Here is an 18011-nt window from a genome sequence, read left to right as displayed (position 1 = left end):
GAAGTACAAGAAAAATCACGGATCTAACGCAACTATCTTAAATTTTTAACTAAACGTAACTTTATTTTATATACGTAACCTCTCAAAAACTTTGTTTTATTTCCCTACAATTGGCACAACTGAAATTTATCAGATTGGCCAACATCGAAAGGACAGAATCACCCAAAATGGCTAATAATACGATTATTGTTTTATTATAAAATTTTAAATTATGAAACCAAATTAACCGAAAAATCGAAACTGCCTAGAACAAAACCCCGCTTCACCGGTTTGACACCTGTCAACAGACGCTTTGTTTTTATTTTATTTGAATTTTATTTTCTGTGACGTCAATCTGTCAGCCAGTCGGTGGGAACTATTCCTATCCCGAAGATTTTGATTTTTTCTGAATTTTACCACTTTCCTGTGTATTTTATTCCTGATTCATTTAACAAATAAACGGGTAAGTACGAGCAATGCACATATCAAACGATAATTTGCGGTTTTAATGAATAATCGTCGGTCTGGTATTGTCTAATATCGATTTCTAAACATAGTCAGAGCGCCGGCCAAGAATTGAACAAACTCCTTCTTTATCTTGATTGTATTGCTGATTGTTTCTTAATACATTTTTAACCTGGTAAGTGAATAAATATCCAGCAAGTAACCTCAAAAATATGTAAATCACCAGTTTTCTACAATGTTTTGGAATTTCCTATTAAACATGTTTTATTGGCCATTAACAGGGTGTGCCCTTGCACTGCCTATCCTAGTTATTGATTTTTTTATGTCTATTGCTAATATGTTTCAATAAACCCCTAGAATATTACACCAAAAAGCTAGTAATATCATCCTATTATTTCTTGAACTTGATAAACAATATGAGACAATCAATCATATTGCTAGCGAGAATATCTATTATTAATGAACTTATTTTTTGCAAGCTACTCATTGAATTATGACTGTTTAATATTAAATTAAGGGTGACGAAACGTATTAGACATTTCATACTGTCAAAAGTACAGGAAATCTTTGGTATTGTTTTTTTTTTTTTTTTTTTTTTCAAGTACTTTATTGTCGAAAATTTGGTACATGTACACGAATTTTATTGACAAAGCTTCAGAAAACAAATACAATCAAATCAGATTTTACAAAACAAATATAAAAAATTTATACAACATATAAAATGCCTAAAAAAAAAAAATGCAAGAGAAAAATGTTACAAACAAAATATGTGCATGTAGACAAGCAGAGATAAAGGGACACATAAAGGTATGTTCAAAATTAAAATTAACAGATTAAAAGCTTAGCATCTACTACACAACATCCTCAGCCTTAAAAAAGTCTTCAATCGAATAAAAGGCTTTTAGAAGCAAATATGACTTCAGTTTATAACGAAACTGGCGCAAAGACTGGTCACTTCTTAATTCCACGCTAATGTGATTATAAATCATTAAACCGCTATATATAAATGAATCTTTGATAGATGTAAAATGAGGAATAGAAAGGGGAATATTATTAATCTGTCTGGTAGGATAACTGTGATGTCGGATTGGAAAACTGTTCTTATTTTTGAACATTAAACATGCAGTTTCCAAAATAAATAATGATGGTAAGTTCAAAATACGGCTCTCTTTGAAAAGATTATCACAATGCATTCTAGAATGGGCCTTAAATAAACTTCTGACAGCCCTCTTTTGCAGCACAAAAACAGACTGAAAGAGATAATTTGAACATGCACCCCAAAATGGAAGAGCATACCTTAAATGCGACTCGAACAAAGCAAAGTACACATCACAAGCAACATCTCTCCCCAGTTCATGAACGGTTGCCCTAACAGAGAAGCAGCCAGAAGCAAGTTTTTTATTTAACTTTATTATATGGTCAGAAAACTTTAAATCTTTATCAATGACTAAACCAAGAAATGCAGAATTGTATACCATGTCCAATGCGTTCTCACCAAAATCAAGACTCTCAGCTTGAAAATTGAAACCAATAAGACTTTGACATATTTAAGCAAAGTTGATTGGAATCACACCATTGCTTTAATCTCAGGAGACCGGCTGCAACATCTCTGACAAGCTGCTTGGGATCTGTATCATTACCTTATTTTTTTGTCTTACAGATTTTCACAATATTTCTGCAATTTTCTATGATCTATCAAAGACCTTTGACAATGTGTCACACCTGCCGAGCAAGCTGGGGTATAATAAAAAGAAATGTTTTAAGAATTATTGACTCATAGGATCATCAGCATTAGCAGCTGGTACAGGCGTGCACAGAGGTTTATTATTGGGCTTGAGCTGTTTATCTTATATCAAATTACAAGACAGTTTTGTCACTAACCAAAACTCTTTATTTTTACTCCCTAGAGAGAGTAAATATTCTCAGTGATAGTAATTCTTTTATGACACAGGGGAGGTGGTTATAGATCTTAAGTTGTTCAAAGATTATTTACTTTTTAATTAGTGGAGTGGATGTAGGAATGGATAGATACAAGTGTAAATTGGTCTGAAGTTGTGTTTCACATCTGGCAAATTGAACAGTAAGGTTGGTAGGATTTTTATAAATAAGCCAAGATGTTTCCAAGATATACAGTGGTGGCCAAAAGTATGGAAACTTTTTTAATTTGTATTTTTTTTTAAGAAACCAGGAACTATAATAAAGTTACTCATATCGTGACAAAGTATATATAATATACTACCTAACTTAACATATTAATTTGAAATTAAACATATTATAAAAAGAAAATGAAATAAAATTAATATTTTCTTGGCCAAAACTTTGGAAACTGAAGAAAGTTATTTATATAAATTACATCTAAATCAAAATCTGCTAATATTTTGTGGCATAGAATCGACATGTCTTGCACAGTATTGGACTGGAAATGGCAGCCCACTCAGTTTGCAGTATTTCCCACAGTTGAGCCTTATTTGAAATCGAATGGTTTCGCATCTTCCTGTCCAATTGATCCCATAAATTCTCTATGGGATTCAGATCTGGGGACTGTGAAGGCCAATCCATTAAAGCAATGCTCTGTTCATTTAACCATCAGTGTTTCACAAATTGGGACTTGCATTTAGGGTCGTTGTCTTGCTGAAACAACCATCTCAATGGCATTTCCTCCTCAGCATAAGGCAATATGTTCTTCTTCAATATGTCTTTGTATAGAAAATGGTCCATTATTCCATCAATTTTAGCCAGGGGGCCAACACCTGATCGGGAGAAACAACCCCACACCATTTTTTACTGTAGGCATTTGGTATTTGTGGCTGTACCTTGTACCTTTTGGTCGCCGGACATAACGTCTCCCGTCACTCTCAAATAATTGAAACTTACTTTTGTCACTAAACAATACAGTATTCCAATTTTAATGAGACCAGGTAAGATGATCTCGTGCAAATTTCAAGAGATCCTTTCTATTTTTCTTTGATATTGGTGGTTTCTTTACAGCAACTCTTCCAAAAAGCCTCACTTCATTTAGCCTTCTTCTCACCGTGTGAGCAGACACATAAATCCCCATTTCACTCATTTCTCCAGAAATATCTATAGAAGTTTTCTTTGGGTCATCGATATTTTTTTCATTACCTTCATAGCCCTTTTGGACAATGTTCTTGGTCTTCCTTGCTTGTGGGCTACCAAAACATATCCTCTCTCTTCAAATTTTTTAATTGTTTTTGAAACAGTGCCTTTTAAAAATGTTTAAATTTTTACTTATTTCATTTTGTTTATAACCCTTCTGGTATAGTTCAACTATTTTACTTTTTGAATCACTACATAAGTATTTACACTTAGGCATGATGCCTGTCTTCACTCAAACAAAATCGTACCGTTAAACAGCTTGTAGTAAACAATTATTATGATTTTATTAAAGGTTTCCATACATTTGGCCGCAGCAAATGAACTCCTCTTCTTTCATCAAAACTAATAAACAACATTCTTTTGCTTTACCTCCATTGGAATTTCTTTAATTGCTAATAAGCTGTTTATTTATATTTTTGAGAATTTTCGCATTGTAATATTTTCTGCATTTTTTTCAAAAAGTTTAAAGTTTCCATACTTTTGGCCACCACTGTATAGACAAGTCATTGTAAGGAGTTTTTGTTGTTTAAACATAGTATCTTCAGGCGCGTTTCTGTATCACAAAAAGTAATTATAGCAAATAACCACTTGCATTACTCTATAAAAAGGGGAAATCATTAACTCTTTGTCAATTAATCTTCTTAGCATAAAAACGACTTTGATCCCTAACATCTAGGTTAAAATCGCCTATTATTAAAAAATTGTAACCTCCACAAAAGTCCCCAAAAATGTATTTTATTTATAAAAATTGGATGGCTTCCATTCGGCGATGTATATACCAGCCAGTAACCAATCTACACCATACAGTAAAATGACTTCACTACTTGTATCCAATAATTTTCTTCCATTATATATTTATTGTTGTTTATGATTGTAATTCCATTTTTACTAAAACAATGACACCACCTGCATGTCTCAACTCTGAGTCACATCTGATACTGCAATATCCACTGTTACTTCTTGTATGTAACTTGTATTTGACAATGCTAAACATTCCCAAATATAATTTAGGCAACTAAAGCATTATTTTTTTTTTTTAATTGCAAGTTATAATGTATTTTCTTCATTCTTTGCTATGACTAGTCATATTAATTGCTGTAAGAACTTACAGTAGTTTCATCGATGAATAGAAAGAAAATGTGCTATATTACGTAAGACAACAAAATCTGGTGTACAAGCATCCTAAAAACTAAAAAAATCCAAATTCACTTTAAATTTCAAACAAACATAACATCTAAAACATTTTACCATAAAATTTACACACATAATTAATTATAACAAAACAGATTGAAAAAATTAAAAAAAAGCATCTTTTTGATAAATTTGATTAAAAAATAAGTAAAGCTGTCAATAAAACAGAATTTAGAGGAAGTAAATTAAAATATTTAATAGGAAACAAACTAAAACACGAAAATGATGTCAGAGCACAGGTCAAAAGGTATCATTAAAAAAATCGTCAAGGCTATAATATGCCCTGGATAATAAAAGTGATTTTAATTTCTTTTTGAATTTCTTAACTTCTAAAATTTGTCTGATACATAGAGAAACATGGTTGTAAATTTTTTTGCTAAGGTATATAAGTGAGTTCTTGGTGAGGGAGGATGAAGGGATTGGTAAGGGAAAATCGTTAACCTAGCGAGTCATATGACTAGTGTTAGAGGGAGGTTTAGGACATTTATGAATAAGAGAAGCTGTTTCTAAGAGAAAAAAGAGTTAGGATTTTTTGAGATATAAAGAGAGGTTTACAAGAATCTCTTAACCCAGCGGAAAAAAGGTATCTAACTGCCTTTTTTTGAATCACAAAAATTATGTTTAATAATCCCTTGTTGCTTAAACCCTAAAAAGGCAAGCCATAACGAAGGTGGGACTCAATAAGAGAAAAGTACACTGAACGTGCAACTACCCCTCCCAGCTCATGCCCCGCCACTCTTACTGCAAAGCATCCAGAGGATAATTTTGATGCAAGATTTAGGATATGATCTTCGAAGCGAAGGCGACCATCTACAGGCGGTAATACCAAGGAACTTACAGCTTTCTTTGTTTTGCAAGGGGGAGTTTTCACTAAACATAAGGCCCTGAACGTCACACTTAAATCGCATAATAAAGGTTTTGCCCACATATATGCAATGTGCTACATATGTGGTGCAATACAAGCCTGTTTGCAGCACACCACTCCGATAAAATCTTAAGATCCTTAAAAACCTGGGCTCTAACATTATCAGAATCTCTATAAAATGGTGGTATCATCAGCAAACTGAACCACTTTGCCCTGCAGTTTTAATGAACCCAAATCATTTACATAGAGCAAAAATAATAGTGGTCCTAACACTGAACCCTGAGGTACTCCAATTTTAAGGAAGGTAGATAATATAGAAATTGGACGGAAATTACAAGGCTCACTCAAATCTCCACCCTTATAAAGAGAATTTCTTCCTTCAAACATGCTGGAAAGATGCCATTATGAAAGGAATTGTTTATGGCAGAAGTTAAGGCACTCAATGCTGAGTCAGGCAAAAGGAGTAGTAATTTTGATGATATTCCATCAGCTCCAGCTGATTTTTTAAGCTTTTAATTACATCTCTAACATCAGTAAGGCTAACAGGATAAAAGAAAAAAGAATTTTGAACTGACACTTGTTGAATATAATGCAGAAATACTAGATGAGAGTACTCTACATGACACATCATTTAAGTTTGTACACAAATAATCAATAGTAGTTGCAGATGAGGATGTTATATGTGTGGGTGAAAGAACATGCATCTTCAAGTCATAAGATTCCAATATACTTAAAAGGGATGTATGATATGATGGCAAGCTTACATCAGTGAAGTTAATATTAAAGTCACCAGCCAATATAACTATGGAGTGTAGAGACAATTGGGATAATAGAGAATCAAGTTTGTCCAGGAACATACCAATATCTCCTGTGGGTGGTCTATAAACACAAAGAACATATAAATTAAATCGCTTACAAAAACAAAGGGAGAATTCAAAAACCTTCTCCAACAGAAAGCTATCATACTTATTAATTTTACAGAAAAAAAGCTTCAATTGTTTGTTTAACTAAAATAGCTGTTCCTCCATGTATGGAGTGTTGCCGATAAAAAATTGATATAGGAATATAATCAGATATTAAGAAACACTCATTAGGCTTTAACCAGTGCTCACTTAGTAATACAATATCAGGAAAATCACATAAATGAAGTAAAAGATGAAGCTCATCCATTTTATTTCTTAGAGACTGTATATTTAAAATAAAACTACTGAAACTTTTCACATGCTTATTTTCAATGTTATTAATAGAATGTGAGTGAGCTTCATCTTCTGTGTATTTATCTATAAAAAAGAATCCCTATCACAGTCAGTATCTAGAAGTCGAGATTGATTACTTGGTTTTATTGTGGACAAATTTTTTGATGAAATGCTACTTTTGAAATGTTTTAAAATATGGGTATACAGTAATAATGCCAAATCTGATCCAAAGTTGCTGGCATGATTAGACTCTAAAATTCTATTTAGATTAATATTATTGGCGTGAAATATTCTATAGAGAGCCTTATTGCTATTATAAATTACATTATGGTTTGGATACATGTAAGGGCTTGTCATCACTAAACTATTGCTGTGTAAATGTATAAATTTTTTTAAAATATCGAATGATGAGCAAATACCATTTAACATTAAAATCAACATATCATTTTCTGTAAATTCCTTAACCATAGATGATGCAGTGTAAATCAGTTCATTGTTTGTACTTCCTGGCTTCAGGAAACACTGGACTTTGTAGTTAGCTTCAAACTTCAGACGCAATTTCTTCAGGAACACCCACAAAAAGAAGCCTAGGTCGATTATCAACGGGTGAATTTGGCCTACATGGCAACTGTGTTGGATAATTTATATTAGCAAATTTAGATATGTTTTGCTGTTCCTTTAATGCACAAATATCGGAATAGCAAGTATCTTTTTCAACTTCCAACACCTTTATCGACTGGATCATATTCTTATTCATCTTAGTTAAATCATTAACTTCCATTTGTAACATATTTATTTGCGTCTTATAGGTTGCAGATTCATTTTCTAATGTTTTTATTGTTACAATTAAATTTTTATTTAAGGTATTTAACTCATTGATTTCTATATTGAAATGTATTTTTTCCTCTTCACATACTTTTAATAGTGACAGTAACTCACATTCTTTAGTTTTTAAATTTGTTAATTCAATTTTAAGTTCATCATTAAGTTTGTGTAGATTATCTAGGGAGGAGGAAAACTTCTTTTCGGCCTCTGATACTTCATCATCAACATTTATTGTTGTTTATGATTGTAATTCCATTTTTTACTAAAACAATGACACCACCTGCATGTCTTGACTCTGAGTCACATCTGATACTGCAATATCCACTGTTACTTCTTGTATGTAACTTGCATTTGACAATGCTAAACATTCCCAAATATAATTTAGGCAAATAAAGCATTATTATTATTGTTTTTTTTTATTGCAAATCATAATATTAAGAACTTACAGTAGTTTGATTGATAAAAAGATTTGTTTTATTTTTTTTAAATTTAGTTGTTATATTAAAAAAAATTATTTTAGAACAATGCCTGCCCCAGCTCCAGCAGAGAATGGTGCCCCCAGATCTGAATTGCAAGAATTACAGTTTAAAGCTGGACAAGTTACCGATGAGGTAAGAATCTAAAATTAACATAACAAACATACATTTTGACTCATTATCTTTTAAATACATTAATAATAAACTGTGAGATCCTAATTAAGTTACCTTTGTTTTGTTGCTAAATGGGATCAAGCAACTTTTTAATAAAACTCTATTATATTTCATGACTTGTCTCCCAAATTCCATATTAATTTATTTGTACTTTTGTAGTCATTGGAAAGTACTAGGCGGATGCTGGCCCTGTGCGAAGAGGTATGTATTATTTTTACCCTTTATATGTACTAATGCATTTTAATATAAAGAAATAAGGTTTATAATTTCTCTTTAGGTGTTTATTAATTAATTAAACTCCTTTTTTATGAGACAAGATTTGCAAAGACTACTAACCACATATATATTATTTTCTCTTAAGTATTATTTAAAAAAATTCAGGTCAATTTGGTAAGTATCCTAAACGACCCCCAAAAGAAACACTATATACTGAACGGGTTATTAAAAGAAAAACAAACTTTAGCACCCTTATCTGTCCCACCCCCTTCAATCTACATTGGATTGTAGAGTATAAATTTAGAGAATTACTCAGCTTCTCTGTCTTTTACTCATAATATTGGTTATGGCCATCCTTCTTTGTATCACAGAGTATCATGGCTTTTGGCGCGAGAACTTACGCTATTTATTTTTTGTTTTTTTTTTTTGGCAAATTTATTAGGTGTTGTGCACTAGAGCCTTCAGGATACCATTTGTCAATATTAAAAGAATTCATTTATTTTTTACTTAATAAATAGTAATAATTTGCATGTCTTTAACAGACCATTTCTGTAACACTTGTTTTCTTTCAAGTATTCTGAAGATTGATTAGAGATAAAAAACAAAATATTGTCAAAGTGGCCCTGGAGACTCTAGTATGTTGTGGTAGCGGTAGACCTGCAAGTGTGGCTGTGTCCGTGCTGTGTCTCCTGTGCATTTTTCTATATAAATAATATACTGTAACACACATGCACTTCTGCGCACACACACACTGGCAGACTGAAAAAACTCATATAATATATATATATAAAATTACAAACCACTACCATAACATAAAAAAATAATTACTTTGTTTTTTTCATCGATTTGTTAATCTTTAATTCTGGTTTCAATCAGAGGGGCATATTTGTTTTTTTATAAGGGATTTTATACTGACTGGCATACTGAAACAACCCACTTATATACAAATAAAAAAATTTTAAACGGGTGTGTGCACTAACCTGAATTAAACTAACATGACAATTTAACACTTTTGTGCTGCCACAGAGCAAGGAGGCTGGAATTCGCACCTTGGTCGCATTAGATGACCAGGGAGGTAAGTTGTTCCAGTCTGTGCTATTGAATACATGATCGTGAGTTACTACTTATTCCATTTTATTCTGATTCGTCATTTTTTACTACTCGCTCCGATTAAACCGTATCAAAACTCTCTCAGGTTTTTATATGGTTTAGTAGATTTGAATTTTCATATTCACTTTATATATGCATTTATTTTTTTTTTTTTAAATAGTTATGCATTCTATACACTACAGTTTACAGTTTGATACTTAGTCAGTGAAATATCTTTCATGATAACACTTACTTTTTAATACAGTATTGTTCTTATCTGTGCATGTGCTTTGCTTAGTGTGTTGTACCGACACAAGTCGACCTAACATGAAAATTGTTGATGGTTTATTTATTTGGATGTAACTTTTTTATTATTATGCAGTTGTTATTATTATTGGTGCTGGAAGGTTTGCTATAATAGGTCTTTCTTTTTTACAATTTTTAAAATTAATTAATAATATTTGATTCAACTATATGATCGCTAACCTAACAGGTTTGTTTACTAACAACTTGTGACATATGTCAACTGTATGACATTGACAATTACAGTAGCGGCTAAATTTGCATACGGATCCCGATGTTGCCATTGTTAACAATAATAACTAGAATTTCAAAGAAAAATCTATAGCAAATCTTTGGCAGCCGTTTTCATTGCATGTTTACGCTGATTCCGATTTTCTTTTTAATCTCAGTAACTTGACTCAAAAAGACTTATAGTTTTCTTGCTTTGACTCCTTGGGTGGATTTTAATCGAGCTACAAGTTCGAAGACAGAGGGTGATAAAATCATTTGTCCAGTTTTGAAACATTCCCCCCACGCTTCACATTCACACATTACATCCAGATAAAATAGCCGTTGTGACGTCATAAAGCACTATAGCCAAATATTCACTTTTTTATATATATATCCGAATGTAGTTGTGTCTTGTCTCTTTTTATTTTATGTTTTTGTTATGAATGTTATTCGCACAATGGTGTTGTAGAGTGCCGATGCGGGAACCAAGACTATGGATATGCTTCATGTGCAAGGCGGTAAGACCCGAAATAACTAACCCGGTTTATTTGGTGGTTTTTATTTTTTAATTGGTGTTACATTGGGATATTGGTGTTAATGTGTACTTTTTTTTTTCATTTTTTATTTAACCTATCTCTCTTTATTGTTTTTTATTTATCTCTCTTATATTTCCTTGTTGTGGTATATAGTCTTTGTTTTATTGCATATTTACTGTTTGAGATTTAATTACGTGAACAATCTGACAGCTATAAAACCGGCAACACCGTGTCTATGATGGCATTTAGCGCTTCCCTCGACTGACAGCTGTCAAATTTGAAAAAAAGTAAAACCGCCAAACAGAAATAGGTTATGTTGTCTACAAATTCCTTAAATAATTTAAATTTTCCTTCTATAGTTTTCACAAACAAGTTTGAATTAAAAATGTCACGGGACGTAGGTCTAATGTGGTATAAAAGCGAGTTTTTTTAGTTAACCTTATACCGCACTCCCAAGGGGGGGGGCCTCATCATTACACATAATAACTGTTAGGGGTCTACTTAGCCTGACATTCTTCATGTTTGTAGAGCCACGAGGTCGGGATGAAAACCCTGGTCATGCTGGATGAACAGGGCGGTAAGCATACAACATTTTACTTTCAATGATTTAAACAAAAAAAAAAGGGTTTGCAAGGTGGCATTTTCAACTAAAACCCTTGCAAATCCTTTTTGTTGCCAAAAAAAATTTCTCTGAACCCAAAACCAGTGTCAAGACAATTCTACACACTATTAAAAATCAGTAATTATATATTTTCATTGTACAATATTTGTTTGTTTTTTTTTACTCACATGGATGCTTTAAATGTTGTTTATTTAACCCACTCCCCCAATGTTATTTGTAAATATGCAATAAGATACATGACAGTTTGATGTTAGCGATGTGTTCTTGATTTGTCAATAATGCAGAATCGTTATTGGATTCTCCATTGTTGGTCGGTAGTTAACACTGTCTACATCATTTTAACTAACCCATTTTAATATTGAATAATACAAAACTCCAGACACATTAATGACAGATTTAGCCCGGATTCACTTTGAGTTATTTGCACATTCATATTTAAAGTTTTATTGTTCAATAGGAAATGCATCATAATATGAAGACATTTATTGAAATATTAACGGGTAATGCAATGAATTCAGTAATGTAACAAATAAAAATATGAGACTCACTAAATGTTGCAATATAAAGCTAATAGTAGATAATATATTAAATGCTTAAAAAATCAATCTGAAAGGACACATTTCAAATAATAAAAATGCAAATGACAGTACAGCACAGATACAGTAGGTGTGATTTTACTAGAGAATTAAGCAAAAGTGTTCTGCTCAAAGTATCGGAAATTAGTTCTGTTGATTTTATAATGGAGCCTGGATCCTTAAAGAAGATTTTGTATATTAGCACAGACCAGTAGAGTCAATCCCATCTTATAACTGTTCTGTCGATATACCAAATTTCATGTCTTGTCAAATTATCACCCAGTATATGTGTATTAAAAGTATTATTGTATCCTACACAGTGGCATATATGCGATATTAGGGTCATTCTATCGCATATTTGAGCTGAGCAGTAACAGCTGGTTCCCTTGTTATTATCTAATCTAATAACTCAGTTTGTTTATTTAAATTTGATATAATTATATAGACATATATTAATAAATATTTAATACAAAAACAGTGCTAATAGATTGGATATTATTATGGACGAAAAATGGGGATTTTTTAAAAGAATTTCTTACCGGGCAAATGTTTGGGGTGGGTGGGGGGTTATGGGTTGTGTTGATGAAAAAACAATGTTTTTGTAGAAAATATATATTCAATTTTTAATTTAATAGCACTGTATTTAAAATTGATATAATTTTATATATAAATATTTAGTATAAAAACAAGAGTTTTTAGATTGGATAATATGGACGAAAAACAGTGATTTAGAAAAATTTTATCAAATATTAATGGCAATTGAAGTCATCATTCCACATTTTTCAGATCCTTAAAGTGGGGTTTTAATTTTTTATTTCTTCCATGAAATTGTATTACAGAAATTGACATCTTCTTTCACTTCTGAAGGTTAAGTGGGAGTCTGTCAACTTCACACCATTTATAAACATTATCAAGATATGCTTGCAGCTGCATGAAGTCTTGAGGATTCCTAACAGGATGAACACCTTCATGTCATTGGCAAATAGTAGAAACTTACTGTCAATAGTTGTGGAAATGTCATCGATAAAAATCAAAAACAAAAATGGATCGAAATTGCTCTCCTGCAGGGGCAATGTAGGTCAACGATCCGAACTCCATTGAACTCCACAAATTGTGGTCTATCTAATAAGAGAAACTCCATTATAATTTTATGAAATTTGTTGGAATAAATCCATGGTCCAACCTATCAAAGGCCTTAGCAAAATCTTATCATTTCCTCAAATCTGTAGATAACACAGATTTGAGGAAATGATATCAAATTAGTCTATCCTGAAAAAAGTATGCTGATTTGATAAAAGACCCTTATCCAGACAAATCCTAACCGGTTTAATATGAAGAATATGTCTCTCTTGTTATGGTATAGAGTAGCCAGGATTTTTAGTTAGAGTTGTTGTAGTTTGGTGTGGGTTGCAGGTGTACCATACCTTTTTTTCTTGAGAAATGTTATATTTTGTTTACAAATTAATATTCCATTTTTTTCCTGCTATTAAACCCATTTTTTTTAACGTCTCTTTAATACCTCCTTTAAGATAGTTTTTTATTATCCAAATATTATTAATTGACATGTGCAAATACTGTGTATGAAGTGAATCTGGGCAATATGTACTTTAAATACCAAATGTACGTAGATGAATGCCGTTCTAGCTTTTAATACTAAACCAATCAATTTAATGTATATTTATTGGTTCAAAATAATTAAGCATGTCACACCACTAATTTTCATTATAATCCGAAAGCTCGGCTCGACTAACACACTCTCAAGGCCCAACTCTAACGTAAGTTAACACCAACCCACCACTACATTATCCGAAACCGTACTGCTTAGAGGCATGCACTTCTCTCTCTCTCTCTTTCTCAAAATGATTTAAACAAAATTGCATCAATGCTTAACTCTTTTTGTTTGAGCTACGATTTTAGCGTTGCTGCTCAAATAATTAGACTAATAGCTTTTCCTTCTATAAAGTCGTGGCTCGAATGTAGTGCACGCGCATGTCCAGTAGCTTAAACCCAACTAACCAATTAAACAATGTGAGCTAAATAAATAAATATCGATTTTGTATAGAGCAACTGGACCGTATCGAGGATGGCATGGACCAGATTAACACCGACATGAGGGAGGCGGAGAAAAACCTCACCGGTATGGAAAAATGCTGTGGATTGTGCGTTTTACCTTGTCAAAAGTAAGAAATTATTTATCAGATAAAAATTTAATTACAGAATAAGGAAGGTGAACCCAGAAGGGGATATTAAGGTATAATAGAAGGTACTAATGTAGAGTATTAAAGTTATTTCTCTTTTTAATTCTTCAAAAAATTACCATCGATAAAACTCTGCTCACCTTAAATCAGTGAAATGAAAAATTAAAGCTAAAGATTTAATATTGACCAAAACTGACTAAGGATCTTGTTTGGAGGTTTTGCGGAGTACAGATTATATCAACAGAGTTTCTAACCCATAAGTAGAGACCCTACCAATAATTTCTTTTCTAAACTATAAAAAGTCCTAGATCATTCTTTAATCACTTTAAAACTCTTTAATACTACGAAGTGTGAACTATATCCCATAATTCCCTAAACTCTTATTCTTTATTGTTTCCCAAAAGTACCCCAAGACTGGGTCTCCTATTAGCCCCGTTGTTTCTTTTATCAATACCCTTTGTTACAGACTTTCTTCAACTAAAAACTTAATGCCGATTTTATTAGCTTCTACTCACTCAGAAACCCCATAGAATTTGCTAACCTTCTTAAAGATATGCTTCAGGATATGTTCGAAAAACGCTGTGTAATAAGCGAAGAATTATTAAAAAATTTGTATTTGCATAGTTAACTGAAATAGAAAAACACAATTTTAGAATAATACCGAGGATATTAAAGAACTGAGACAGAGATATAATATGTTAAAAGCTTACATTCCTATTTGCCTAAAACCTCTAGTGAATATTATTAATAATTCTTTATGTTCTGGGTGTGTCCTTGACTCCAGTATCTAAAGTGAACAATCCAACCAATATTAATGAACTAAGACCAATTAGTATTTTGCCAACTTTATCTAAACTAATTGAGAAAATTGTAAAAGGTCAATTGCTGGATTATTTATTAAGCAAAAACATCCCAAAATGTCAGCCTGGCTTTAGACCAAATTCAACAGATATTGCTCTATCTCTGGATAATGGACAATGTTGTCCCTCTGTTTTTATAGATATGACAAAAGCCTTTGATACTCTCAATAGAGAACTTGGAACATGGGTGAATTAAAAGCTACCTTCAAAACAGGCAACAGTCAGTAAAGCTGACTAATGACGAGGGTGTGGTAACTTCTGGGTGGAGAAATGTAACTCAGGGAGTCCCGCAAGGGTCGGTGTTGGGACCACTTCTCTTTATAATATTTGTGGCTGACTTAATTCATCAAATAATTTACTGCAGGTATCACAAGTATGCAGATGATTTGCAAATTCATCTGCCATTATTGAACCAACCAGCCTGCCTGAAGCTTTGGATTTAATTAATGCTGACTTACAGAGGATCTCTGATTGGGCTGACAAAAACTCACTTTTTATAAATTCTGGTATGAATGTACCTCGAATGGAGCACCAAGTAAATTAAATATTAATGGTGTTGAATTGGAATGGGTAGATCAAGTGAAAAACCTGGGCCTTTGTATGGATAATCGAATATCATTTAATGCGCATGTAAATAAGATCTGGCAACAGTCATATTATATAAATTAAAGTCGTTATATGAATTTAAGGACATTTTGCCTGCTAGTACAAAAAAAATCCTTACAGAGAGTTTAGTGCTTAGTATTGCTGGATCCTTAAATATTGTATATGGTCCTTTTTTAACTGAACAAAATAGATATAAAATCCAGAAAATTCAAAATTCCTGTGGAAGATTTACTAGAAATTTGCCTCGGAGGGTTCATGTGAGTGAGCATGTAAAGCGGGTCTATAGTCTTAATATGGCCCAAAGAAGATTTTTGGGTATATATAAGCTGCACTGTACAGGGTGTCCCATTTTGGGTACTTTTGCGTACGGAGATACCCCCAGTTGTTTTTAACGTTAGCGTGATGCGGTTTCCGCGACAGTGAAAATAACGATGCCGTTAATAAAAATTCCAAAGCCCTCTTAGTTTTTAAGATATGTCATCGACATGAAGGTCCCATTTCAACAAATTGTCAATTTTAATACCGAGATATTTAAAAGATGTTGCCTCGGGTATTTCACAATCCCCAATCTTAATGTTGCCTAGCCTTTGAATAGTACAGTCAATCTGTAATTAAAAAAGGCCAGAACTTTTAAAAACTATCCAAGTCGCTAATTTTTTGAGGGTCGATTGTATTCTCGAAGAAAAGCTTAAGTCCTCGGAATTGAGAGTCAATTGCCCTCTTTTTTGGGAAACTCAAAAAGTTTTTCAAATCGATTTTGCGGCTAAACAGTGAGTCATGCAGAAAAACTTATTGAACATAAATTGTAGAACTTTTTGTGCTCTACAATTCATCTCATGGGCCCAAAGCTGTAGAACCAAAATTCGAAAAGTTAGAGGGCGCCAAAGTCAGAGTGTCACTGAGAAACAATTTTTTTTTTACCATCGCAAGGATTACAAAAATGTAGAGGACAAAAATACCTACGAAATGCATGTCTTACTTTTTTTTTCGACTTACCGTTTTTGAGATATAATGCATTTAATACCGAAATGTTTACTTTCGTGTATGTAGCCTGCCTCAGATGTTTGGCGAAAGCTGTTTTTCGTCGCCTAACGTGTGCGCATCATGAAATTAAAGTAGAACCTGAACAAAATTTCTTTTACCCTTTTTGACAAATTGAAAAAAGCCATGCAGATGGCGCTGTAAGTCCACGAAAATGAAATTTGCATAAATTAAATGTTCTTTAACTTGCACAAAATGAATAATTGAAATGATTTAGTAGAAAGGGATAAGAGAAATTGGTACATGGTTTACGGAGCACCAATTACAACAAAAGCAGAGGGCGTTGCAGTTGTGAAAGTGATGTGCCTCAATAATTATGGTTGCGTAATGCATGTAATGATAATTGATTACTGAATAATTGCATAGTACATGTTACTTTTGCAAAATTCCATTCCCCACTTTTTTACGGCTATTCCATCATTAACATATTACTATATATTTATTTGAACACTTACCTGAATGTGAATATTTATCTTGAAACATCGTTTATGGTCGCCTGCGACCACTCGACACGACATTTCGTCCACGCATTGAATTTTTAAATTTTAAAGCATAACGAGAATACAGTGGGACAAGGTAGTTTACGAAAAATTTATTATACAATAAATAGTTCGAAAGCATACAAAATTTGTTTCAATTTTTTTTCGGTCTTCCTCTTCTTTTTGATTTCTTTTTTGGTGGTTCTTCAACTTCATCTAATTCTAAAGAGCAATTGGAAGATGTATCCGACATTAATGTTCCTTCTTCGTCCATTGCATTTCGGTTCTCTGAGGGGCTTGGGTATTTTGGCAATTTGAAAACTTGTGAAGGTAAATCATCAACGTCATTCTCTTCCAAATATATTGGGGCAACGTTGCTGCAGTTTTCTCCTGCACAGTACTTACAAGCAACAGAGCATATAAGACCTGCTTTGCGACATCCGCAGGCTGCCCTGCAGTCATTCGTCTTGCATCCACAAGAAATTGCTTTCAGTATCGATTCTGGCGCTGGATCTTTCGAATTCGCTGCTGGTTTCAGTCCTTGATTTGTCTTCTCCCACCCCCATTCCAGTGGATCTATAGTGTGGCCCAACCACGACTGCACCTGCAAGTAGGCTCTGCGACTGTGGAGGTTTGCCGCTTCGACGGATGGTGGTAGCGCACATAGATTTACCTTGCTCATAGTTTTTGCCTGCACAAATTTCTTGTAGCGTAACTCTGACAGCTTATCTTTTTGAGTATTCCCAAGATACAGACCCACAAAAATTATTTGTTTCTTAAAAGTTTCTGCATGTTCTGGCACTTCATCATTACTCTCAAGTAAATTCACGAGTTTCGCTTTTCCGATCGTGAATGGAGCTGACGTAGTATCGCATCCACTGAATGCATGAGCTAAAAGCACGTGTGGCCTAGCCGCGTTGTACTTGAAACTGCTGGGTCCATACAACCGCTCCGGGACTTTTCCTTTACTAGGCTTAAACAAAAAAGT

General features: G+C 33.0%; 1 protein-coding gene and 1 long non-coding RNA gene across 6 annotated transcripts in view; one reads left to right on the top strand and one right to left on the bottom strand.

Annotated features, from left to right (window-relative positions):
• The first annotated feature begins 320 nt into the window (after nucleotides 1-320).
• The window catches only part of LOC126735181 (synaptosomal-associated protein 25), a 31919-nt gene continuing 14228 nt past the window's right edge, over nucleotides 321-18011 (top strand). For 2 of the 5 annotated variants that reach the window (XM_050439132.1, XM_050439137.1), the window contains exons 1-5: nucleotides 321-442; nucleotides 8159-8249; nucleotides 8448-8489; nucleotides 11171-11219; nucleotides 13902-14019. In XM_050439132.1, coding sequence (XP_050295089.1) covers nucleotides 8163-8249; nucleotides 8448-8489; nucleotides 11171-11219; nucleotides 13902-14019 — 296 coding nt within the window. In that variant the 5' untranslated portion in view covers nucleotides 321-442; nucleotides 8159-8162. Of the gene's footprint in view, nucleotides 443-516; nucleotides 620-8158; nucleotides 8250-8447; nucleotides 8490-9530; nucleotides 9580-10575; nucleotides 10625-11170; nucleotides 11220-13901; nucleotides 14020-18011 lie in introns of those variants that run through there. The other 3 variants (XM_050439133.1, XM_050439134.1, XM_050439135.1) reach the window with 3 other exon arrangements.
• On the bottom strand, nucleotides 8036-10086 carry LOC126735185 (uncharacterized). The gene is made up of 2 exons (XR_007660343.1): nucleotides 9847-10086; nucleotides 8036-8257 (listed from the first exon to the last, which is right to left on the bottom strand). It is a non-coding gene; the product is annotated as an uncharacterized LOC126735185 (long non-coding RNA).

The sequence above is a fragment of the Anthonomus grandis genome, chromosome 4 (genome assembly GCF_022605725.1).
Source record: "Anthonomus grandis grandis chromosome 4, icAntGran1.3, whole genome shotgun sequence".
Lineage (NCBI taxonomy): Eukaryota > Metazoa > Arthropoda > Insecta > Coleoptera > Curculionidae > Anthonomus > Anthonomus grandis.
The sequence above is the reverse complement of the archived record's forward strand: the minus strand, read 5'-3'. Positions and strand labels throughout refer to the sequence as shown.